The sequence below is a fragment of the Echinops telfairi genome, unplaced genomic scaffold (genome assembly GCF_000313985.2).
Source record: "Echinops telfairi isolate 266 unplaced genomic scaffold, ASM31398v2 ScPeMD7_70;HRSCAF=299, whole genome shotgun sequence".
NCBI lineage: Eukaryota > Metazoa > Chordata > Mammalia > Afrosoricida > Tenrecidae > Echinops > Echinops telfairi.
The window spans coordinates 24,634,985-24,660,137 of record NW_022103968.1 but is presented as its reverse complement, the minus strand read 5'-3'; the positions used below and the strand labels follow the sequence as shown (position 1 = coordinate 24,660,137).

At 47.0% G+C, this 25,153-nt stretch overlaps 2 protein-coding genes across 3 annotated transcripts in view; both read left to right on the top strand.

The window, feature by feature from the left end:
- Nucleotides 1–176: 176 nt before the first annotated feature.
- Nucleotides 177–10,425, top strand: GSTO1 (glutathione S-transferase omega 1). Its single transcript, XM_004700941.2, has 6 exons — nt 177–246; nt 339–447; nt 4,417–4,639; nt 7,266–7,364; nt 8,553–8,659; nt 10,119–10,425. The coding sequence occupies exons 1-6, from the start codon at nt 213–215 to the stop codon at nt 10,270–10,272; spliced, it is 726 nt and encodes a 241-aa protein (XP_004700998.1). The 5' UTR covers nt 177–212; the 3' UTR covers nt 10,273–10,425.
- A 1,237-nt stretch (nt 10,426–11,662) lies between these two features.
- LOC101648022 (glutathione S-transferase omega-2) overlaps nt 11,663–25,153 on the top strand; it is a 37,408-nt gene continuing 23,917 nt past the window's right edge. Inside the window, exons 1-6 of one of the 2 annotated variants that reach the window (XM_045291366.1) lie at nt 11,663–12,186; nt 12,524–12,588; nt 19,718–19,864; nt 20,089–20,197; nt 22,912–23,134; nt 24,121–24,222. In XM_045291366.1, coding sequence (XP_045147301.1) covers nt 19,831–19,864; nt 20,089–20,197; nt 22,912–23,134; nt 24,121–24,222 — 468 coding nt within the window. In that variant the 5' untranslated portion in view covers nt 11,663–12,186; nt 12,524–12,588; nt 19,718–19,830. Of the gene's footprint in view, nt 12,187–12,369; nt 12,445–12,523; nt 12,589–19,717; nt 19,865–20,088; nt 20,198–22,911; nt 23,135–24,120; nt 24,223–25,153 lie in introns of those variants that run through there. The other variant, XM_004700940.2, reaches the window with a different exon arrangement.

Sequence of the window (25,153 nt, the reverse complement as noted above, 5' to 3'; positions counted from 1 at the left end):
GCACACCGGCACAAGCGCAACCCGCCGGGCTTTAAAGGCCTCCCTGGCAGAGTGGGGAGCGGGACTCACAGCGCGGGGCGCCCCTGAAGCGCGTCCGGGCGGCGCGCGCAGCGCTGGGGCGCGGGGTTGGGCTGGATCGCCGTCCGGCCGGAGGGAGGAGCGACCGGCGACTTCCTGAGTCGCCCGCAGTCCCGGGCAGAACCCGCGCCGCGATGTCGGGGAGCTCCGCTCGCAGCCTGGCGAAAGGTGACGCGTGATCGGGACGCCCCACGTGCGGGGGACGCGCGGGGTCGCAGGCGACTCCCGGGGCCCTTAACCGACCCCACCTTTCCCCGCAGGTAGCGCGCCCCCGAGGCCGGTCCCCGAGGGCCGCATCCGCGTCTACAGCATGAGGTTCTGCCCGTTCGCCAAGAGGACGCTCTTGGTGCTGAGAGCCAAGGGAATCGAGTGAGCGCGGGCGGCGGGCTGGGAGTCCCGGGGTGGTCGGGGCTAGGCTCCACCGCAAAATAAACTCTCGGGCCTTTTAGGGGCATAGGCAGTTAGTGGACCCCTTGGGGTGCGGGAGGCCACCCACGACACCGGTCTAAAAAACCCATTTCGGTCCCGGTCCTTCCGATTCCGATTCATAGGGACCTTAAAACCAAACTCACTGCCGTCGAGTCGATGCCGACTCATAGCGACTCTATAGGGGAGGATAGAACCGACCGGGCGCATGAAAGCCCCCCATAGGGTTTCCAGAGCCGAAATCTTTACGGAAGTTAACTGGACACCTTTCTGGCCAGGAGTGGCCACTGGGTGCCAACCTCTGGCCCTTGCCTTAACAAGTGAGCGATAACTTTTGTACCACCAGGATTTCTCATCCACCTGTCTGGGACACCTCATTTAGCCGGTCACACTTTATTTGTTGTTGGTAATCTGAAAAGCTGAGAGTCAAGTAAAACTGATATTTGCCCTGTGTTCTCTTGGCTGTTCACCACTGGCAGAAGCTTCTACCTGGGGGTAGATGGCCTGCTACCCGTGCCACTGCCTTTTCACTTTCCCCACTGTGGCCTCCGTCCTTGTCCTTCGTGTCCTCGATTGTTTGCCCTAGACTGAGTCGCCTGCTCCTCTTCGAATAACCAGTCATTTCTCCCAGGGCACAGTTTGGACCCTGTGCACCTCGCAGAGCGCCAAGTTAGTAAAGACACTGGCATGTGTTGTTGACTTCTCGGTTGAGTAAATAACGGGTTGCATCTAGCCCTGAAAATTCTGCCCTGGGCAAACAAGCCGGATGGCATGTAGACTGCGCACGGGAAATACACAATCGTAACTTGACTTTCCTCAGTTGCCACTAAATGTCCATTGGGAAGTCCGCCCTGCCAGTGACTGTTGGAATCTGGTGACCAGACGTGTCTTACATGTCTGTGCTTGCTGTGGCAGGCATGGTGGAAGTTTAAAATGGAGCCCGATCCTCATGGGATTCTCCACTTTGTGCTTAGGCTTTGTCAACTCAGTTTAGTCTTCCAGGAGAAAAATGGCTAGGTGGGCCGTTCTTTTCCCCAAAAGAAATGTAAGGTAAAGAAGAGGGGAAAAGTGCTAACTACAAGAGCAGTGATTCAAACCCATCAGCGGCTCAGCAGCTGAGAGTTGAGTCTGGTTGTCCCTGTACAGATGTACAGTGCTGGAAACCTAAGCAGCAGTTCCGCTCTGTCCCTTAGGGTTGCAGTGAGCGGAATCGACAGGACAACAGTGGGGATTAAGTTTGAGCCCCAGGAGGCTTTGAGTGACGAAGCACTAGATTTTTATTTCAAAAGAAGCAGGCATTTCTCAACGAGGTGCAGCTTCCTACTTGCGGCAGATGTTTTGGCTTGCTGGTTTACAGTACCAGGTTAGCAAAGGAATGTGTGTTCCAAAGGTGCAGCAGGGAGACTGTGGGCTGTGAGGCTGGCTTCTTGGCCCACAGAGCCATAGGCCAGCAGAGAGGCCAAGGACTGGAGAGAGACTTGGCTGCTGGCTGAGGAGAGGTTGCTGAGGACCAATGACTGTGTCCTTACTGTTTACTGATCCTGCCTCGTGGTAGCCTGTTAACTCTTCTAATAAATGCTCTTAGTTGTTGGGAGGGGCTGGGGGTGGAGGCAGCCTTTATCAGGGAGGCTCAGGAGTTTTTGTTCTTTTCATAGATGTTTCTTGGCAAGTGACCTTGACTTCCTGGCAATGGCTGGCATCTGAAGTTCCCACTGTCAGTTCAGTAGCCTTTTAGTGCGCGCGCGCACACACACACACACACACACACACACACACACACCAGCATTCAAACTTTTGTTTCTATGGGGAGGTTTATATCTTCAAGACCTTGGTCTGCTAACCATAAGGCCGGTGGTTCAAACCCTGTAGCTACCCCCTGGAATCCCTACGGAGGGTTCATATGAGTTGGAATGTGTGTTTGTTGGCAGTGTGTTGGTTTTAGCTACAGCTATGGATGTGGAAATGGGAAATAAAAGTTGCATGGGTATATATTTTTTAGTAGCCTGTTCTTTTAAAAAAGTTTATTAGTAATTAGGAGTTAATACATATACCATTCCATAGTTCAACCACGTCAAGCAGAATTGTACAATTGCTTCCACAGTTTCCAAACAATTATTTTCTTCCTGGACTCTTTGACATCGTCTCCCTTTAATTCCCAACCCCCATCAACCTCTGGTGTGTGTCGCGCACACACACACACACACACACACACACACCTGAAAATCCTTATTCTACTTGCTGTCTCTGTAGGTTCATCATTCATCAGTTTCATATACTGAAACACAGAAAAACATATAACACAACTTCCTGAGGGTGACTGCCAATGACAATACCTCTGAGATACACCATAATATGAACAAACAAAAATACAGAAAATGTTGAAAACCAGATCAGGTCCAGCGTGCATCAGAGGGGGAATCAACTGACAGAGTTTTAATTGTTCAAGTCAGACCTATGCCTTTGGTTTTCTATACTCATCTCTCCAGTGCACACTTGTTTAGTAACCCCTTTCCTCCCTCCCCTCAGTGGTGGACAGGGAATTCACTGGAGGCTTATTTCCTATGTCGTTCCCACAAATGAATCTTGGGTTCCCACTGTCATCAACAGATGAATCTGTTCTTTTGAACCCTTAACCCATTGAACAATGATTTGATAGTTATATCTTCCCTTTTTAAATTTCATCTGAAATCTCTCATTCAAGATACAAGATAGATCTAATTATAATCTGAAGACAATCTTGACTTGTTTTCTTCCTTTTGGATTTACCCACTGAACAATTTTTTTTAAATCACCAAATCAGGGAGATTTAATCTGAAACTTTACTTAGTGGATGTGTTTCTAGGATCCTTTAACATTCTTGAAAAACTAACAAGCAAGAAATTTTTAATCCAAATTAACAAAAGGACTTAGGTTTTTCTCATGTTGAGTCTCATATACTGCATGCTAGCCATAATTCTATTAGTTGCCTGGTATAATAAAAAATTAAGATATCTCTTAGCCAAAAATGGATTAACCTACTAACAGTTTTCAGAAACGTCTACCTCATTCATGTACTAGTTCAGCCAGTATTTGGGGCCTTGTCTACGAGGATATAATTTTCTTCCTAGCATATTCATCTTCAGTTCTGTTCATTTACATGTTTACTATTTTATTACTATGAGCAAGATCCGTGCGTTCCTGGCGTCTACGTCCTAGGAAGTGACATAATAGCCAAGCAAGTCAGTGAGTAAGATCATTTCAGAGAGGGGCCATCAGCTCTCTGATGAAAGTAAAATGAGATGGTCATGTGTGGAGGGGAAGCTGGACAGCTACTCCAGGGTGGACGGACTGGGAGGGTCTTTCTGTGGTGTTGATATTTGCATAAAAGGTCTAAGGTGGGGCTATGTTTGGGCAATGCAAGGAGTAGAGAAAGGCCAGTAACTCCAGAGCATAATGAACGGAGGAAAAGCTACGGGCGGCAAGTAAGCAAGGATCGTAGCAAATGCACGTTGGCATGTTGAGGAGTTTGGCGTTTACCCTCATTGCAATGGAGAGTAATGGAGCGGTTTCGCACAGGAGGGGGACCTGACAGTTTACTTTGGTCATTGCTGCCCTGGTTGTGTGTGATGGGATTGAAGGGAAGCCCTGGGGGAAGCAGAGGCTGGTTGAGTGGCTGTTTTGAGGTTCTAGGGAAGAGATGACAGTCAAGTTGAAGCTGGAAGTGGATAGAGTCCAGATAGGATCTAGAGGTTGAGCTGGGAGGTGGATTTAGTACTGGGGTGAAGGGAAGAAGTTCGGGGAAAGGGTGGCAGGGAGAAGCCAATGGACTCCTAGGTTTGGGGTCTGATCGCTAAGTGGATGATAGGGCTGGTGAGGATTTATTCAAAAGTGCAGAAAAGCTCCATCCGTTTCCATCTTCTGTGTGTCTTCCAGGCATGAAGTCATCAATATCAACCTGAAAAACAAACCAGAGTGGTTCTTCTCGAAGAATCCCTCTGGCCTGGTGCCAGTTCTGGAAAACAGTCAGGGTCAACTCATCTATGAATCTGCCATCACCTGTGAGTGCCTGGATGAAGCTTACCCAGGGAGGAAGCTGTTGCCAGATGACCCCTATGAGAAAGCTCGCCAAAAGATGGTGTTTGAGTTATTTGCAAAGGTGTGTACCTAAGTTGCTTCAACTCCTATTGGAGAAATCCATTTTAAGCTGGGTCCGTGCGGTTGTTCATGGATCAGTGGCTGGGAAGAAGAAGAAGAAAAGACTGGAAGATGACTCCTGTCAGCTCTGACATGTCCGAAAACCCTCTGTGACCCAATTCCTCGGTGTTCCTTTCCAAAATTGCCCTTCTCTCTTCTCCTGGTACTGTATGTCCAGCCATTGACCACGTTGACCAACTTCTTGCTCATCTTGCCCAGGAAGACTTGTTCATATTCTTCTCCGCCTCGAATCTCCAAGTCATCTTTCATGTGGCTTTCCAGAGTGCTTGCCGGGCTGGCTTAGTGCCCTGGTGCTGTGTCCCCACTACGTGCTGACTTCTCCCTGGGGGGCTCTCGTGTATTGCACGAGGGCTGGAGCGCCTGGAGGGCAAGGCTGTTTGGATCACTGCTGGTTGACTGCCTGGGTTTGTGACCAGCCCTGACAGTTCCTAGTTGTGGGACTCACCTCAGGTTAACTAACACTTTACCTCTCCATCCCTCAGCTCCATGATTAGAGCTGAGGTAGAGTAGGTACTCTTGTTCCCACCTCAAAAGGTGATGTTTTTCACTAGCGAGCACAGAGCCATGGTAGCTACTTAGCATCAGACAGTGTGAGCAGTGAGCATTTGGTAGGTGGTGGCAGTAGCCTGCAGCTGACTGAAGGAATGAAAGGTATGCCCCCAAGTGCATTCTCATTAGCACTGGTGTTGTGGACTAGCTCACACCATCAGCATTAATGAAAAAACAACCAGGAGATGTGTGATTGGACACCTGGAATGGCGCTGCTGGCTGATCTCCCTGTTGCTGGGTTATTACTGTGATTATATGGTCAGCCTCCTCCAAAGGAGTATCTTGTTTCTAGGGAAATGGCTAAAGAAGTAGCTGGGAGCGGAGGAATGTAGAGGGAGAGCGCAGTTTTAAGGACCATTGTCAAGGGAGGCCGGTGGGAAAGGGAGTTAGAGCTGTTTGACTCAGCAGGAAGAGCGTGAAAGAAGGGTGGAGGTGGCTGCCATCGAGGCATGATGGAGGGGAATTTGACATTTCCAAGACAGATCTTGGAGATTGTTTTTTTAAGGGACAAAAAAGGAGACTCCTTGTACAGGCTCGAGAGAAAATGAACTAAAAAGTAAAGCTGGAGGTTGTCTGCCATTACTTCCCTTCCCACACACATTTGGCATAGAGTTAGCTTGTGTGTCACATGACCCCATCCTTCTAGCTACAGCTGATCAGACCAGAAATGGACTTCTCTTGCAGCCCTGGGCCCATTGCCTCCTCTCCTGGAACCCTGAAACTGAGAGCCATCGACTGACACTGAGCTTTGGAGCTCTGAGTTTATGTGTCACTAGCAAAGCCATGTGAGGATTTTAGGAAAGCCAAAATTAAAGAGCATTGCAAAGGGAGCTGATAAGAGGGAAACCACCTGGAGCACATCTTTAAGCAGAAGTAGAGCTGAAAAACCAGCCTGGCCCAGGGAGAAGTTTGGGCGGAAGGGCTGTGACTTAAAGTTTATTGTGCCAACCTGGCCGATAAACACATGTGGGGTTAATTGAAGGGCAGAGAAAAGGCTCAGTGAGCCTCGCCTTTGTAGTTCTCGGGTCTCTTGCTTTGTGATGGTCGAACCAGGGGGCAGCTGCCTTAGCCAGTTCCCTGTGGTTTCTCCAGCTTCTGAGGTCTGGTTGCATCCATGTGGCTTGTCTTCTGCAATGTCTCCCAGGAAGTGGCAGAGAGAGAGAGGCGTCTTCCACCTTCAAGGAGGAAGTACCAGATTTCCCAGAATTCTTAGAAGACCATGCCCAGATTGACAGTCTAGACTCCACTCATACACTCTTAATCTTTAAATTGACACCAGATTAGGTGACTACCACACTTATGCATATGAGTTTCTGTGGATTGGTTTCTCTAATGTACCCAGACTGACACAGGCTGTCCGTAGACCTCCAGGTCCAAGGAGGCCAAGCTGTACTGCTTGAGATTCTCCTGCATTTTGACCGGAGAGAAGACTTCTGCTTCTTGCAGTCAGATAGCAAAGGCCAAAGCACTGGAACACACACTGGATAGACTCTTCCTGTCACATATGCATGAATCGGACTTCAGAAATGAGCGATCTGAGGAAATAGACTTGGTGCGGGGCGCGGATTCTGTTGGCTACAATGGCCGCAGAGCTCCCAGCATTCAAGAGTAGGGCTGGTTGCACGTTTAAACTCCAGAGAGGAAATGGCATCTGTGCTGTTGGCGTTAGTCGTTGCTTCAGGGCTTACTGGTTGGTACAAACGTGCTCGAACTATTGGCTCAAAGTCTAGTGGTTCAAACCCACCCAGAGGTGCTGGACTAGTCAGCAGACAGGACTAGTCATTTACTTTCACAAAGTTATAGCCTTGAAAACCTTGTGGGACGGGGCTGTTTGGCACACATGCGGTGGTCACACACTGGGGTCAACTCATCAGAAGTTGACCTCTGTGAACCCAGGAACTCTGCTCCCTTGAATGTTTCTAGAACACCCTGACCGCAACGACTCTGAGCTATGGAACACACTGTTAGGTGACGAGGGGCAGATGTACTTTATAACCTAAGACATTATTCTCTTTCAGATACCATTTTTGATAGGAAGCTTTGTCAGAAGGCAAGATAAGGGAGACTGCCCTGGCCTGAAAGAAGAACTGTGTGAAGAATTCAGCAAGCTAGAAGAGGTAATCAATGTTCTCTTCTTGTTTGGACCAGAGGAATGGATAGACTGTCTCCACCTTCCTCTGTTTTCCTCCTTGTACTCTTCATACCCCCATTTCCCACCTCCTTTTATGACATGAACAGTTCCACAGATGGTTTAGTTGCCAACCAATCGCAGCAACTGGCTGTAAAGCTAAGTAAACCAAACAAATATATTTGGTTGTTGGTTTTCCACATATTTTATTTGTTGAATCAACACCACAATGACAAGGAAAAAGGGAAATCTTCACCCACATTTCTACAATTTGTAACCCGTTTTTATTTTCCTAGGCTTGTTTCCATTCATTGCCCAGATATTCAAAATCAAAACTTAATGTAACTGTTGTCAAAGCAGTATTTTCATTGCTCCTTTCTAAGTATTTTTCTTTTTGAAGCTTATATTGTTATTTCCTCACTGCTCGAGTAAGTTTCCACGTGAACACAGCCATGGGGCCAGCACCCATAGCGTGTTACATACAAATGGAATCTTGGAGTATGCATGCTTTTTAGGTCTGGCTTCTTGCACTCACTATTAGTTTAGTTAGGGTCCTCTGTGTGTGTAGTTTGTTCATCTGGTGGCATAGTGGCTACACATTGGGTTGCTAACTGCAAGGTCAGCAGTTTGAAACCACCAGCCACTCGCAGGAGAAAGGCAGTCTTGGAAAACCACAGAGGCTTTATGGGAGTAGGAAGCTTTATCTTTCCTGGTCGTACCGATTTATGCTCCAGTCAGCAGTGGTTCCATGGCCTTGCTAACTTTGACTTGCTCATTGTCGCCGTTCTGGTGGGTGGGTCATGGTATTGCATTTTGGCTTTAATTTGCATTTCCCTGACTAATGTATTTGTGCGCCCCCTCAAGTGATTCGTGGCCATTTGGTAAAATTCCAGTCGTGCCTGTTTTCCTAATGGGATGTTTGCCTTTCTGCCTATGGATCTCGTTTGTTCTCTATTCTGAATACCAGTCCTTTGTCAGGATACTCTGTGGCTTGTTTAATTTGACTCTATTTTTGTTTATTATGCTTCATCCCAAACCAACAGACCCTAAAGCTTAAAGAGGTCAAATTGACAACACAACACAATTTAGATGTGCCCAGAGTAGAGCTCCTACACTTACCCTGCTCTGCTAAATCTGCCTTCATCATTTCTGATGCAGAAATAACTCTGATGTTCAGGTTTTGGTGAATAAGAAGACAACATTCTTTGGTGGCGACTCTCTTTCTATGATTGATTACCTCATCTGGCCCTGGTTTGAATGTCTGGAACCAATGGAGTTAGTTGGGTAAGAATTTGAATACAATGACAGTGGAGTGTTATATATTGATCTTTTTAAATTATTATTTTAAAAAACGGAATTGAAAGTAGGTAATAAAACTGGTGAGGACAGTCAGGCAAGAGGAGAATCTTGGATTTCCAGGGAACTCATATGCTCACACCATCGTACCTTACGCAGGAGCGGTGGTGGCGGGGGCGGCGGCGGGGTTTTAAGTCATTTATTCTTTCCCTTCTGGTAAAATTCCATCAGGACGTGAACTTTTGTAAGGGGATACAAGACTGTATGTCTAGTGCTACCTCCCATTGACCGCTAAGCTTTACCCGGTAAGGAATTACAGTCTCGGAAACTCACAGGAGTATTTCCCCCCGTCCTGCAGGGTCGCTGGAATCGGAATCGACTGGGTGGCAATGAGCGTGAGAAACTGACTGCCATCTAGTTGATTTCATCTTGTGGTTCTATGGGGCACTCGATTTCTAACAGCCCATAACTCTTCTATTTGGATGTTGGGGTGTGGGGGTCCCCGACATTTGAGCGGGTCCTCAGGAGCGATTTAGTGATTGTGGAAAATATTAAAGACAGACAGACAGCGGGGCACAGGGGCTCCCCTTCCCATGTCAGGACTGAGAGAAAATGTATTTTCCAATAGGCATATTCAATGAAGCTTACACCTCTTTCATAAGGCATGCATGTCATACAGCTAATGTATAACATAATCAATAGGTAATATCATAAGCTGGTAACATAATAAACCAGCAATGAGGTGAGCCATTGTCTGTCCTAGTGCTAGTTGACCTCAAACTACCCTGAGTGCTCCCCACCTGCCCCCTCCCTGTAGCTACATTTACAGTGGTTTGGCTTTAGAACCCGATTGCTCTTATCTACAGATAACTTCCAGGCACAGGGAGTAGCTAGACGCATGAATGATTCATGTTATATGGTAGCTCCTTTTATGGGGGGTTATTGGACAACTGTTCAGCCATAAGAATGTGTATCAAGATTTATTTTATCTCATAACCGTGAGGGTCTTCCCCCACCAGAGTCGGCTTTTTCAGACCTGGAATTATGAGCATCGAGGATTTAGCTGCATTACATTTTCATCCAGGCCCTCAGTTGACCACAGTTGGATACCCTTCAAAAGATGCCCCTGGGTTTCCAAGACTGTAAATCTTTATAGGAGCAGAAAGCCTCATCTTCTTCCCAAAGAGCAGCTGGTGGGTACGAATTGCTGACCTTGTAGCTAGCAGCCCAATGTATCCACGATCATCAGAGCTTCTCCATGGAAGAAAAAGGCCTCTGAGACCTTTTCCAGATCCACTAGTCTCTGGTTCCATGCATTTTAAAGAAAGGTTTGTAAAGGTTCCAGGGAAACAAAATGAAACTGCAGTGCTGATGATGAGAAACAAGTCTTCCTCTGCCTTCCTACTGAACCTAGCTCATGCTTTTCATTCTTGTTCTCCTCCCGAAGGTGTGTAGACCACACTCCGAAACTTAAGCTCTGGATGGTAGCCATGAAGAAGGATCCCATAACATCAGCCCTCTCCTTGGATACGAATGCCTACCGAGGGTTCTTACCTCTGTACGCGCAGAACAGCCCGGAAGCCTGTGATTATGGGCTTTGATGAGGGTGCAGATGTCTGAGCGTTTGCTTCACCAGATATGAAGACTCACAAGATTCTACTTTATAAGGGATCTCACATCTTAGTGGATCACCTTCTCTGATTGATTTGACATGGCCTAAATATGGAGTCCCTATAAAGCCTCCTGCATTTACATTTCCTGTCTCTGGGTGTTCAATGACCATTAGGGTTCTGCTATCATAGTCTATATGGAAAACCTCCAAATGAGCTTAGATAGAGCTGGGATATACTCTAGATTGCTAACAGCTTCCATTTGGATACCCTTCAAAAGATGCCCGCAGATTACTTCACTTTGAGTTTCTAGGCCGAAGACCTTTCAAATCCTCATCCTATCCTTTCCATCTGTGACTGAACATCGTACCTTCTATTCCCATTGTTGCCACCTAGCCCGACCTACATCACCTCAAAGCTAGGTCACTGGGTGGCCTAGTCTTTCAAACCCTTCTTGGTAAACCCCATGCTGTGCACAAAGCAGATGTCTCATCCAACACCAAATCATTTGTCACTGAGCTTATTTCAATTTATTAATTCAATTGAAAATGCTATATGGATTGCAGAGTAGAGCTGGACTCCATAGGGTTTTCAGGATTGGGACCTGTTTGAAGCAGGCTGCCGGGCCTTTCTTCCAAGGTGCCTCTGGGTGGGTTCAAGCCACCAAAATTTCCTTAAACATGAGCCACCCAGGGACTCGATGCCTCAGCTACATAATTAAAAACATCAGTGTAGATGGCTGGAGGAGTGAACAAGATGACACCTCTGGGAACCCTTTGGGGCAGTTCTGCTTGGTCCTACTGAGTTGCTACAAAATCAGAATCAACTTGGTGGCAACTGCTATGGGCAGTATCCGCACTCAAGCCTGTTAGTACTGTTCGTTTTCTCTGGTGGGAAATAGCTCGGTCCTTGGCTTTGCACGAGAATTCATGCCGAAGTCTGGATTGTGATCCAAGTGGGTTTTTATAAAGAACGAAGTTTCAGGTTTTAGTCACAGGGACAACAGTGAACAGGGGCAACCTGTGGGACTGCACACCCACACGTAGCCAGAGGCCAGGGAAACCGTGATGCCAGAAAGGGAAGATGGGCAGGGGGTCTCCAGGTCAAGGCACGAGGCCTCTGGCTGGGAGGCGTGGTCGAAGGTATTGGTTGGCCCCATTAGCTGAGTTAACCCCACCTGGGCCTAGTTTGGGCCACCAGGTGTCCTGCCCACCTGGCTAGGGCTTCAATTGGCGCATGCCCAGTAGTCTTTATGGCTGACTAAGGGCTCGCCTGATTCTCTTCCAACCTCCTGTAGGGGGCCTTCAGGCATGGGGCGGGGCAACCCACGATCCTGCTACCTAACAATCCTATTTACCACACATTCCATTGGGCTTAACTATTTTAGTTTTATCATCATGTCATCTTGAAAAGGTGGGAGAACATCGTTGCATCCCATGGAAGATGGTTAAGTCAAGCTTATAGAAAGATCAAAAACAAAAACACCCAGGGCACACTTATTAGGATGCGGCTGTCCACCAACCCCTCTGTAAGGTTTGCTGTACTTATTTCTGCCACGCGTGTGCCGGGGAGAAAAACGTCTGGTAAATTCCGGATTGAAGTGTGCACCAAAACTACTTCGGGCGCACCGCTGGATTTCTGATACAGGTCTGGGCTAAGAAATCTGTATTTGAGATGAACCAGGAACCGGGGGGCCACAGCCTCAGGGGCAGCTCTGAACAGGCGGACGTCAGAATCGGCCTCGTGACGCCCACCACCTCCGGCCACCAACACCAACCAGACTCACATAGGGCTGACCTCTGTCGCCGACCACCTGACCAGCCTACCAAGCCCGAAGGGTGCCCTGACCACTCGCGCCAGACTGATCTGCAGGGAGCTGGGATGCCGGCCGCAGAGAATCTGCGGGTAACTGACCTTTCACTTCCGATTAGCACGTTTTAATAACGCGATTATCCATTGGCTCAACTCGGCCTGGGCTCTTCCGAAAGCTTTGGCGATTGGCTGAAGCTTTGGGCCCCGCGACCAATTGGGTCAGATCGCATTGGGAGGGGCGGGCCCTTGTGCCCGCCGCTCGGCTCGCGGGCTCTACTGGCCTCAGTCCTTGCGGTTCCACCTGGGGGCTCGCCTGCTCTGTGTAGTGCTTGATGGGACGGAGAGATTGAGGTTAATCCGGACGTTGGGTTTTTACGGAACGTCGGGGCCCAGAACAGTATTTTAAACTTTTTTCTTTTTTTTTACCTAGGACATTAAAAGAAAGCCCGCCCACCTACCTTCAACGTTTCATAAAAGACTGTAACACCAAAAAAGGTAGAAGCATATTGAAGGGGGGAAAAAAAAGGCTAAAGAGATGGTGGGGGTGTGTTAAATGGTTCAAAGTTGGAACAATTCGAGTAACAATAATAATAGCGTAATAACCCAGAAGTAGAAAAGAAATAACCCTGAAAGTCATACTGATATAAACAAATGAATAAGTAAATGAGAGGGAAGAGTTAAGTCTTCTAGGTAGAAGAATTTGACAGCAGCAACAACAAGCACTTTTAAATGTAGATACCCTGCCTTGGAGGAGATGGGGCAGACTTCCACATTACTTACAATGTGGGTCTTGCATGGGGACTTTTCTTCACAAAGCGTGCGCTCCGAAAGTGGGGAATGGGGCAGGGTGATTTGATAGGGAGAATACCATCTCCGACTGGGCATCAAGGTTAAAGTCATCAGTGATAAGTTGTGCTAACTGTATGGACCCTTGCTATGATGTGAGAAAAATGACACTTTTGTGGTCTCCCTCACCCAAAGCCAGGAAGGAAACATCAAAATCCAATTATGTTCTATCAAACCTGTGCTAGCATTCTGCACTGACTGTCAAGGTCATAAAAACAAGGAAAGCAAGAGAAACTGATGCAGTCCAGAGGTTCCTAAAGAGGCTTGACGACTAAATATAATGTCTTGGAACAGAAAAAGGACATTAGGTAGAAACTAAGGAAATTTGAAAAGGTAGAACTATAATTAGTAATATTGGACCACTATTGGTTATTGATTTTGACTACTATACAAATGGTATGGGGAAACCAAGTACAGGTATATGGGAACTGGTTTTTGCAACTTTTATGTAAATCTAAAACTTGAAAGATGCAAGGTTTTTTTTCTCTTAAAGGGATATATACTTAACTGCACCCTGTAGCATGCACTTGATGAAAATTGTGGAATACTTAATCACAAAATCTTTGATATAAACTATGTTTCTACCAGGGAATGGATAATAATTTTATTTATATTGCCTAATTCAAACCCTACTTTCTTTCCTCCTCCTAAAACAGAGACTCATGGAAATGAAGGAAAGGATTATTTTGATGTTAACATCCCTTCCCTAGAAAGCTTAAGTAATTAATCACACATGACCAAAGATCCTCACATTTTGAAAACATCCGATTACATTTGCGGTGGCTGCATTCTCATTTATTTCTTGGTTGAGCGAGTCAGCAGAATTGACGTGTAAACATGAAATTGGAGCATAAAAAGAGCGCGTGCAAAGAGGATTTTTAAAGAAGTACTTAGTGGGCCTTAAAAGGGAAGTAGGGCTGTGTAGAAAGGCAATCTTTCCAGGGAAACCATATTATTTCTTGGTATGCTTAAAGACCACATTACTGAAATGCAGCCTGCAGTATTCAAACATTCAGGTGGCATTAAACTGGTGCAATAAGTGGTGTGAATTAATTTTCCTTCTCATCTGCCTGGCAAAACCGAATTGCACTGCATTTCTCTTTATGAATTAAAAATTGGAATGCACCCTCTTCTTCATTGGCATGAATTTCAAAGTTTACAGAGTTCTTACCTGGATGATGTCCACACAATTTCATTCCAAACGAACAGCACACCTATCTCATAGGTACTATAAGCATTCTCATTTGACCAGTCAGAGAGGGGAAGGTCCGAGAGGTTGTCCAAGAGTCTAAAGCCGAGTTTAGAGCTAGCCCATCAGACTCCAGAGCCTGCACCGTGAAACACACTCTGTCGCTTCCTTCCTGGATGGGTTTGGATATGTGTTCCACACCCTCTTCACCAGGACTTTCCACCCCTACCTTCACCAGACAGATTCACATTTCAGAAATTGATGTCCCACTTATACGATTTTGGAAGGTTTGCAGTAGACTTTTTAAAAAGTAGGGTTTTCTTTTTCTCCATAGATTTTCTTTTCTAAGGCTGGTTTACAGAAAAATTAGGCAGAAGGTAGAGTTCTCAAATATTCACTCTCCCTTTGCCCACACTTTCTATAATTCTTGACATCTTACAATACTGTGGTATATTTGTTACAATTGATTAAACTAATGTTGATGACATTACTGTCTAGAGTTGACACTATGGTTCACTCTCTGTTGTACATTTTTATGGATTTTGACAAATACTTAATGTCATGTGTCCACTATTACATTATCGTAGAGATTAGGTTTGCTTCCACCCAAATCCCCTGTGTTCACCTAGTCATCTCTCCCCTTCTCACTATGACCCTAATCCTTGGCAAGCACATAGATAGTTTTGCTTTCCAAAAATGTGGGAGTCTTACAATATATAGCTTTTCCAGACCGGCTAGTTGCATTGGGTAAATCTGCTGCACAAGACCTCTTTAGAGTATTGAAAAGCAAGGATGCTACTTTGAGGACTAAGTGCATGTGACCCAAGTCATGATGGGCTCATATGCTTGTGAAAGTTGAACAGTGAATATGGGAGACATACGAAGAATTGATGCATTTGAACTGTAGAGCCAGTGAAGAAGATTGAAGGTGCTCAAAGGACAAACAAATCTGTATTGGAGAAAGTACAGCCAGCGTGCTCCTTGGAAGCAAGAATGGCGAGACTTCACCTCACGTACTTTGGACATGTTGCCAGGAGAGCCCTGTCCCTGGAGAATGACATCATGCTTGGTAAGCTTGAGGCTTGACTATCAACTTGAGGCTTGGATTTTTTCTTCAGTTCTTTCAGCTTGAGATATGTTAAGCATATTCTTCCGAAGGGCATGCCAAGTCGAGGGACGATGAAAAGGAGGAAGGCCCCCAAGGACATGGATTGACACAGTGCCTGCGACAATGAGCTCAAGCACAGGCACAATTGTGAGGACGGTGCAGGACTGGCAGTGTTGCGTTCTGTTGTGCATAGTAGGCCTGCCATGCGTCAGACTGACTTGGTGGCATCTACCAACAACAAGGAAGACCAGTTAAGATGACTGCTATTCAAATTTATGCACCAAGTACTAAAGCCAATGATGAAGAAATTAAGAAGTCTAACAAGTTCTTCAGTCTGAAATTGTCCAAGTTTACAATCAAGATACAGTAATAATTACTAGTGACTTGGATGTGAGAGTTGGAAACAAAGAAGGATCGATAGTTGGAGAATAAGGCCTTGGTGATGGGAAGTTCGCGATTGCAATGTAGAATTTTTCAAGATCAACAAATTCCTTATTGCCAATACCTTTTTAAATAACATAAATGGAGACTATACACATGGACTTCACCCGATGGAATACACAGGAATCAAATTGACTACATCTGTGGAAAGACAGTGAAGTTCCGTCTCATTATATGAGTGCGACATGATCAAGACCAGGAGCTGACTATGGATCAGACCATCAATTGCTCATATACAAGCTCAGGTTGAAGCTGAAAATAACCAAAACAAGTCCACAAGGGCCAAAATATTACCTTATCTAGAGACCATTTCAAGAAGAGATTTGATACATTGAATACTAATGACCAAAGACCAGAGGTGTGGAGTGAGATAAAGACCATCCTACATGAAGAAATCAAAAGGCCATTAAAAAGACAGGCAAGAAAGAAAAAAACTCTGGAAGGCAGAATGGACTCCACTAACTCTTGACTCTAAGTAAAGAAATGATAAAAGAACTGAACCGGAAATTTCTAAGGAAAGCTTGAGAAGATGGAATTCTAAGGAAATGCTTGAGAAGACAAAGCATTATAATGAAATGTGCAAAGACCTTTAGTTAGAAAAGCAAAAGAGAAGAACACGCTTAACATATCTCAAGCTGAAAGAACTGAAGAAAAAGTTTAAGCCTCAAGTTGACATACTAAGGCTTCTGTGGGCCAAATGTGGGAGGCCTTAACAAGTGGTGTTGCTTAACTGCAAGGTCAGCAGTTCCAAAACAGCAGTTGCTCCCTGGGAGGGGAACTGGGCTTTCTACTCCTATAAAGAGTTAAAGGCAGTTTTGTTGTTATTCTGGGCACAATATTAGATGATAGCTTTCACTATGATGCTGCCTCTGTGGCCGGCCTAGAGGAGCAGGGTAGAACTGCTCCTTTTGAGTTTCTGAGACTGTAGCTGTTCATGGGAGTAAAAAGCCCATCTTTCTCCTACAGAGCAGCTGGTCGTTTCAAAATGCCGACCTTGCGGATCCCACCAAGCCCAATGCATAACCTCTGTGCTACCAGGGCAGGTAGGCTCAAAACAAAATGGAATATGCAGAGCCACTGTATCAAAAAGCAGTAGACAATATTCAATCACTTCAAGAGGTAGCATATGATCAAGAACAAATGGTGACAATTCCAAGGCACCAGGAATTGCTGGGATAGTAACTGAAATGTTTACCAAAAATTGACACAACTGGAGGCACTTATTAGTCTATACAAAGAAATTTGCAAGTCAGCCTCCTGGTCAACTAACTAAATGAGATACAGATTTGTGTTCATTCCTGAGAAATCTGTAGCAACAGAAGATGGCAATTATTGAACAATATCATTAATAGCACATCCAAGTAAATCTTGGTTGACAACCATTTAAAAATGGTGGCAGCAGTCCATTAATTGGGAAATGCCAGAAATGTAATCTGGATCCAGAAGAAGATGGGGAATGAGTGATATCATTACTGATGTCAGATGGCTCTTGGCTGAAAACAGGGAATATCAGAAAGATGCTTGTATGTTATTGACTATGCCAAGGCATTAGACTGTGGATCCTCACAAACTGTGGATAGCCTTAAGAAGAATGGGAATTCCCGAACACTTCACTGTGATCCTGCAGAACTTGTCCCTGGGATAAAGAGGCAGTTATGAACCAAACAAAGGAATACTGCATAGTTTAAAGTGAGGAAAGGTGTGCAACAAGGTTGGATTCTGTCACCATGCACATTCTATCTGTATGAGCAGCAAATTATCAGAGGGGCTGGGTTATATGAAGAAAATGTATTAATATGGTCACCTTTGTTTGGCTATCTTTCAATCAGTTGGCCAAGTAGCTGTCTTCCAAATTATTAATGACTTGCATATGATATACAGATGACACAACTTTGCTTGCGGAAAGTGAGGAGGGCTTGAGGCACTTGCTGATGAAGATCAAGGATCGCAGCCTTCAGTGTGGCTTACAGCTCAATGTAAAGAAGACCCAAATCCTCACAACTGGACCAATAGGTGACATCACGATCAATGGAGAAAAGATTTAAGTCGTCATGGGTTTTGTCTTGCTTGGATCCACAATCAGTGCTCATGGAAGCAGCAGTCAGGAGATTGAAAAGACCCATTGCATTAAGTAAATCTGCACAAGACCTCTTTAGAGTATTGAAAAGCAGGGATGTTACTTTGAGGACTAAGGTGCACCTTACCAAGCCTTGGTATTTTCCAGTGTCTCATATGCATGTGAACGTTTATCACGGAATACAGAAGATCCTGTTGTGCATAGGGTCACTGTAGATTGGAATCGATTCAATGGGAGAAAAATCCTAACCAACATTTGTTAACAGCCATTGCACGCCCCATCTGTTTTGTGCTTTCAGCCTTTCCTTTCCACACTGATGTCTGCTTCAGAGGTGAAGAGAAAGGTTCCGCCTTCAGACATTAAGGTTTCTTCAACCCTACTAGTTGGTCACCTTGGCCAAATCATTTTAAGAAAAAACGCTAATTGGCTAACTGAGCAGCTGTAGGATTCAAGATAACTCAGCAACCATTTAGTCACGGTGAGGTGCAAAGTACGCTGCTCTTTCTCATTCCCCATCATTGCCATAAAGTACTTTTGCTAGCAATTCAGCCCAAGCCTGTCAATCAAAAGGAGCTGTCTGTGAACTTGGTAAGGTTCAGGAGGTCAGAATGAAGGCCAGCTACCTCCTTGATCTCATGTTGATGGGAAGGACAGTCCAAGCGACCCCTGTTCTGCTCGGCTGTTGACAGTGTGTCCTCACTGAATAGAAAGGGTCTTGCTAACAATTTGTGCTGTTGGTGGTGGAGGTGTGACACCTTTACCTTTGCTTTCAGATACGTTGTTTTTAGTTGTTGCCAGGTCTCTCCAGAGCGTGTGTGCAGTCTGACAAGGAGGGCCAATGCAAGGCTGAGGGGAGTGGGGTGGCTGGCTGCAGTGTTTAAGGAAGCACTCCTTTCAGCTGGGCGAGAAAGCAACACCAATTGTTTTTCTTCCCTCCCTTTGGGGATGCAGCAGGTGACACTTCTGGCTGCCCATGGAAAAGCCTGCAGTTTGAGCTCACTACACCCTTTGTGGGAGAAAGCTAAGACTTTCTGAAGTTTCACTCTGTCCTGCAGAGTTGCTACCAGTCAGGATTGACTCAATGACAGTGAGCTGGTTTGGGTTTGGTCCTCCACTTCCTGGGTTCCCAAACTTATTTGGCCTACTGCCCCTTTTAGGAAAAAAAAAAAAATTACACAGTGCCCCACTGGCAATGAACAACTTTTGTACTATCGCCCATGATGCAGCATAAAGTGTAGGTATGTGCTTTGACATGCCTCCCTGGATTGTTCTAGTGTCCCTCAGGGGCGGCATTGTCCACTTTGACCAAGGGCTGGGCTGCCAACTACAAGGTTAGCAGTTTAAACTCAACAGCTGCGCCATGGGAGAAGGGTGACACTGTGTGCTCCAGTCTCTGAAACCCACAGGGACAGTTCTACTCTGTCCTATAAGGTGGCTGTGTGTCAGAATCGACGTGGTGGCGGTGGGTTCTATTTAGCTGCTGTATCACAGGAAAGTCTGAGCTTGCTAAAAGAAAATTAGAAGCTCAGACTCCTTAGTGATGCAGCCAAGCGAGTGTAACCTGGGAGAAAAGTCCGCTTGCCCTGTTCCATTTTCCTTCAATGGGTTCCTAGGTGGGAGAACAATTTGTGCTTGACTTTCAGTGAACTCACCCTGAGGCACTGTGGAAGAAAGGGCTGGCAATCTACTTAAGCAAAGATTACAGCGGAGCAAACCCTATGCAGCAGTTCTATCCTGCAACACAGTGGGTCTCTACACGCTGAAACCCCCCCTGATGGCCAAGATTTGGTTCAGGTTGTTACAAAGCAAAACAAAACAGCACATGTTGGGTTGAACGTCCACCCTTCATATCTTCCTGTTGTGGAGAAGAAAGCCCACCCAACGTTGTACCCATGTGCCCAAAGCATACTGTTTGGGCCCATCCCTATTCTTCAGCTTCCAATTCTGGGCAATGTCTCCCCAGGTGAAGATTTCCAAGCTCATACCCTGGGCCACTTCTGCCTCTACTCTACCAGCTCATCGCCACTCAAACATTGCTCTGGGAGCTGGAGGGGAGCACATCAGGGAGCAGAGACCATGTCCGGAAATGCGACCAGGGCTCTGAGGAAAGGTGAGTCTTCCCCACACAGACAAGGGCCCACAGACTGGCGACACAGTGTGGCTGGGATGCGGACTCGGGAGATGGGGCCGACCGACAGGGTGGGCACAAAGCCATGTACCAAAGAAGTGCTCTCTGGCACTTAGTGTAAGAGCCTAGCCCTCCTGGAGTCCCAGGAAGTGGGGCAGCTCCCCTCCCACCTAACTAACCAATTCCCCCCACCCGGTCCCTTGCAGGATGCCCGCCCCCAGGGCCGGTCCCAGAGGGCATTATCCGCCTCTACAGCATGAGGTTCTGCCCCTACGCGCACCGAACCCGCCTTGTCATGCATGCCAAAGGAATCAAGTGAGAAGTTCCAGCCCCACTGGGGGTGGGGTATGGGGTGGGGTCTTTAAAATCTGGGGTGCCCAGCCTCTTCTCTCTGGGAAAAGGTTGATTCTTTGGTGGATTGTCCTGAAATGCGGACATCTTTAGGGACTTGGGTCTGTGTACAAAACGTTTAGGAGAACCCAGAATTAATCCGACGGCGGTTCTGGTTGAGCTGGTCCTCTCCCATAACACGAAGGAAAGAATGACACTGGTGGTTTCCAGGCTGCCCACCAACTGCCCCATCGAAGGCAACCTCCACTCACCTTCAGGTCAACCCTGTTCTCTTGCTTCGTGCAGACCTAAAGCCAACGTGTTCGTATCAGCCTTCCTATACGCCCACCCACTCCTGCCAAAATGTAAGTTCTTGGGGCCTTCATGCCCTTTCTTCACCGGCTGGAAGAGAGTGGGCCACAGTGGTGGCGTTGGCGTTAGGTGCTATCACGTAGGTTCCACCTCCTGGCAACCCTGCACGCCACAGACAGCACATTGCACATCCCCATCCTCGCTGTGAGGCTGCAGCCACGGCTTCCACCCATCTTGCACAGACTCCTCTTTTTCACTGACCCTCCACTTGATGAGGCACGATGCCCTTTTCTAGAGACTGGTCCCTCCTGATAACATGTCCAAAGCACATGCCGCCCTGGCTTCTAAGAAGCATTCTGGCTATTCTTCCTCCAAGTCAGAGTTGTTTGTTCGTCACCAATACCATCATACACCAATTCCATGGTGCAGTGGGAAGCGGTCCTGCAGAGTCTTCAAGCGACATCCTTGCTCTTTAACACTTTAAAGAGGTCTTGGGCAGCAGCTCTGCCCAATGCAAAGCAGCGTTGTCCTTTGGTTGCCCAACTGAGTTTCCCATGAAAGTTGATTGTGAATCCAGACAAAATAATATCCTTGATGGCGTCCATTCCTCTCTGCTTATTCTGTCCTGTCTACTGGTCTCGGAGTATTTCGGCTTTCCTTACCCTGAGTTGCAGTCATTACTGAAGGCTGCAGTCTTCTGTTTTCATCGGCAAGTGCCTCAGTCCTTCTTGCTTTCAGCAAGCACTGTTGTGTCATCTGCGTATCAAAGGTAATTTATAAGCTAGGTGCTCAGTGTTTGTTGGATGAATGAACACATAGTCCAAACGATGAAATAGAAGGAACTGCTCCCAAGGGGGGTTTGGACCGTTCTGTAATATCTGATCCTTGGGTCCATTTCCTTGCAGAAGGAAGTTTGCATGACTAGCTGGTGCAGGTCTGGCTGTGGACGGTGGAAGGATGTTGCTGGAATGTGGACTTAATCATGCCACTGGCCTCGAAGAGAACGGGTTAAGAACGTGCTACTCCAGGCTTTTGATTCTTGTCTTGGGGAGGGCAGACATTGCAGATGGATCCCAAAGCTTGGGATTCATGTCAAAGAAATGCAGAGAGCAACCGAGAGGCCCCATTTCCAGATTTTTCCCTTTTGCTCCAACCTAATTGGCCCCAAGGACACCATCTTGGGAGAGAAATCATGACAGACCTCTTGGTGTCTTGCTCAGGCCGACAGACTGTGAGCTTAGGAATTGATGTGGACGTTTCTCGAGGGCAGAGTTTCTCCCAGTCAGCAGTGTTGATGTCTCTGGTGGGGTCATTCTTTGTGGGGAAGGGACAGAATGCTTGGCAGCATTCCCAGCCTCATCCCCTAGCTGCCAGGAGAACCCCCTCCCCAACGGTAACAAACCCAAACGTCTCCAGACATTGTTCAGTATCACTCATAGTTGCAAACCAGTGCTTTAGAGTTGAAGATGATGTCCTGGAGTCTAGACTGAACAAAGAATGTACCCATTTGGTTCCTTTGATATTTGGAAACATAGGAGAGACCCGGTGTTCATTGTATAGGTCTGAACCCAAATAAAAACAAACAAGAAGAAAGAAAGCCGTCACATACTTCTGTTTCGACACGATCCCAAACATCCATTTCCACGCATTTGCTCCTCAAAATGACAAGAGATGGGAGCAATTGTTACTCCCACTTTACAGTTAGGGAAACCGCATACAGCGGGCTGCAAGAATTTGGCTTAGGTCGCACCACTGGATTTATCCCACTCCAGAGAGTCTGATGGCTAACCCAAACTCCAGTTGCTAACACATGCCCTGGTCTACTGTGGCCTGTTCAGATTCAGATTCTCAAGCTTTGGGATGTTTTAAATCGGTAGTGTCCTGGGTCAAGTATGGGAGCTCTGAGTCAGACTGCCTAGAAGCGACCATGGATCGGTTCCTTGACGTGAGATTCCACCTCCTGAAGCCTTATTTCCTAGGAGGTAAACTGTGTGTTCTATGTTAACACTGTTCACAGGAAGGGCATCCGTTCAAAACCACCAGCTACTCCTCGGGAGAAAGATAGGGTTTTCTACTTCTGTGAAGAGTTATGGTCTCGGAAACCCACAGGGGAAGTTGTACCCTGTCTGTAGGGTTGCTGTGAGTCGGCGTGGACTCCTTGGCAGTGAGGTGTTTTGTTTGTTTGTTTGTTTAAACCTACCGGCAGGAGGCCCTGAACACATCACACTGCAGGAAGGGAGGCCCTTTCTTCCAGAAGTTAAACTTTATCAAAGTTTCAGTTTGCTCAGTTGAGTTTCATCAGTGGATTGCATCCACTTCCCAGAAGAGCATCTCCCTGCGTACACCTTCCATCTCATTCCGCCTTGCCTTCCCTCTCGCTCTTTCAGATACCAAGTTGTCAACATTAATCTGAGATGCAAGCCCGACTGGTTCTACACAAAACACCCTTTTGGCCAAGTACCGGTCCTGGAGAATTGCCACTGCCAGCTCATCTATGAATCGGCCATCGCCTGTGAGTACTTGGATGATGCTTATCCTGGAAAGAAGCTGTTACCTTGTGACCCTTATGAGCGAGCCCGCCAAAAGATGCTATTGGAGCTATTCTGCAAGGTATATCCAATATTTTTCCTTGGGTTTTTAAAACAATATGACCAGCATGTAATTCACACATCATACGAATCAATCGTGCAGCCACATTCAGAAGAGTTGTACAATCATCTCCACAGTCAAGTTCAGAACATGTTCTTCTTTCTTGCACTCATTGTTATTAGTGCCCCATTTTATATATATATATAACTAAAGGCCACACACACTCTTGGCACATTCTTCCCCAAACTCCACCCCATGTTTAAGCACGCAGTTAGAATCGTTTTTGTTTTGTTGGTTCTGTTTAGTTATCCACTGCAGGCAGATAACTAGTGTGGGCTCACAGGTGGTTCAGGGCCACGGATGCCCAAGGTGAGCGCTTGAATGGATTTTTTTCCTTGCCCTTCTTTCCCTTTGAAGCAGCAACAGGCTTAGTGGGTAGAGGTCTAGTGTCGCTGTGACCAGGTGACTTGAAAGGAGCTATTTCCCAGGATTCGAGCTTAGAAACGACACTGAGGCACAAAGAAGACCATGCCCTTTATGTTTAGGAAAGGGGAAGAGTGGAGGAAAGGGGGCAGCTGCTGAGCGGGGAAGAAAAAGCGATGGAGAAAATTTTGGATCACTCCTTCCGAAGGGAAATAAGCAGCAACTCGCTGGTACAAGTTTGGGGGACGCACTGAGGACTCACAATGTCCTCACCTACTTAATTGGCTCACTCAGGTGCTTTTTAAGTGGAGTACTATGGTTGTGCCCATTTTTCAGAAGGGAGCATGGAGGCTCAGAGAGGTTAGTGTCCTGCCTGCACAGCATGGAGGCAGCGGGTCCAGGGAGGAGCACTGGAGAGCCAGGCTGCTGGGGGGGCGCGGGGGGCGGGGATCCTGGAACTAGAGAGAAACTAGTACCAGGCACAGGGAGCCGGCTGTTGGCCTGCCATGCTGACTGTTCTCAGGCGGAGAGGGCCAACGGAGTACCTCCGTCTCCTCCACTCAGAACCTCTGCCCTCCAACCAGGTCCCAGGTTTGGCCAAGGAGTGTCTGATAGCACTCAGAAACCGGAGAGACTGCTCGGAACTGAAGGCGGCTCTGCGCCAGGAATTCTGCAACCTGGAAGAGGTACACGAGGGGGCCCCTCTCCTGATCAGATACACCGGAGGGAGTTGACTCAGACCAATCACCTGCTTACTCTGACACCCCCACCCCTATGGGCTGATTCTTTTCACCAGACTTGGGTCAGGCCAGCCTCTCATCATCTGATTTCAGCTTGCCCTCCACTAGCCTGTTCTGGAACAAGTTTTCCAAATCTGCCCCAGAGCTAGCAAGGACTTGTCCTTTCCTATGTGATTCTGTAGAGCTACTGTTGCTTCTGCTAATGAGGCCAGCGTCTGTCTGGGTCAGGGAGCATGCTCGTCTGCTAGTCAATGGGACCTAATGACTGTACATTTTTCTTAAAGGGGCCCATTCTCTCATAACAAAGCATGCACGTGCATGCGTGCACGCGCGTGCACACCCACACACACACCCCCACACACAAAACAGAGCTTGATAGTTCAGGGCTGTTTTGATGGTCTCTTTGTGGAGCGATGGTTTGAGCTACCAAGCTTGTGGTTCACAGCCCATCACCTAACCCACAGTGTCACCAGGGCTGCTCAGAGAAAAGCCCCCCACACCCACACCTGCTGCCATCTAGTCCTGCCTGGCTTGTAGATACCCTCTCTGGGGTTTCTGAGGCTGTAAATATTCCCCAGAGCAGACAGCCTCATCCTTGTTCCCGTGAAGTGGCTGGTGGGTTTGAAACTGCCAGCCAGGCAGATAGCAGCCATTGGGCTTAACCCACCCTGCGACCAGGGCCTTGAGAAATGTGAATAGAAAGGCGAAAATGGCGAAGGCCTTGCCTCTTAAAGGATTTTCCCCAGGCCTTTGGCCTGATGGCGAAAGTTAGCTGGTGATCACGTCTCCTTGGCCAGATGTTAGAAGTAGATCCTAACCTGCTCAGGAGAAACGGAGTCTCATGTAGAAGGACACCTCATACTAACGCAAGGCTCTG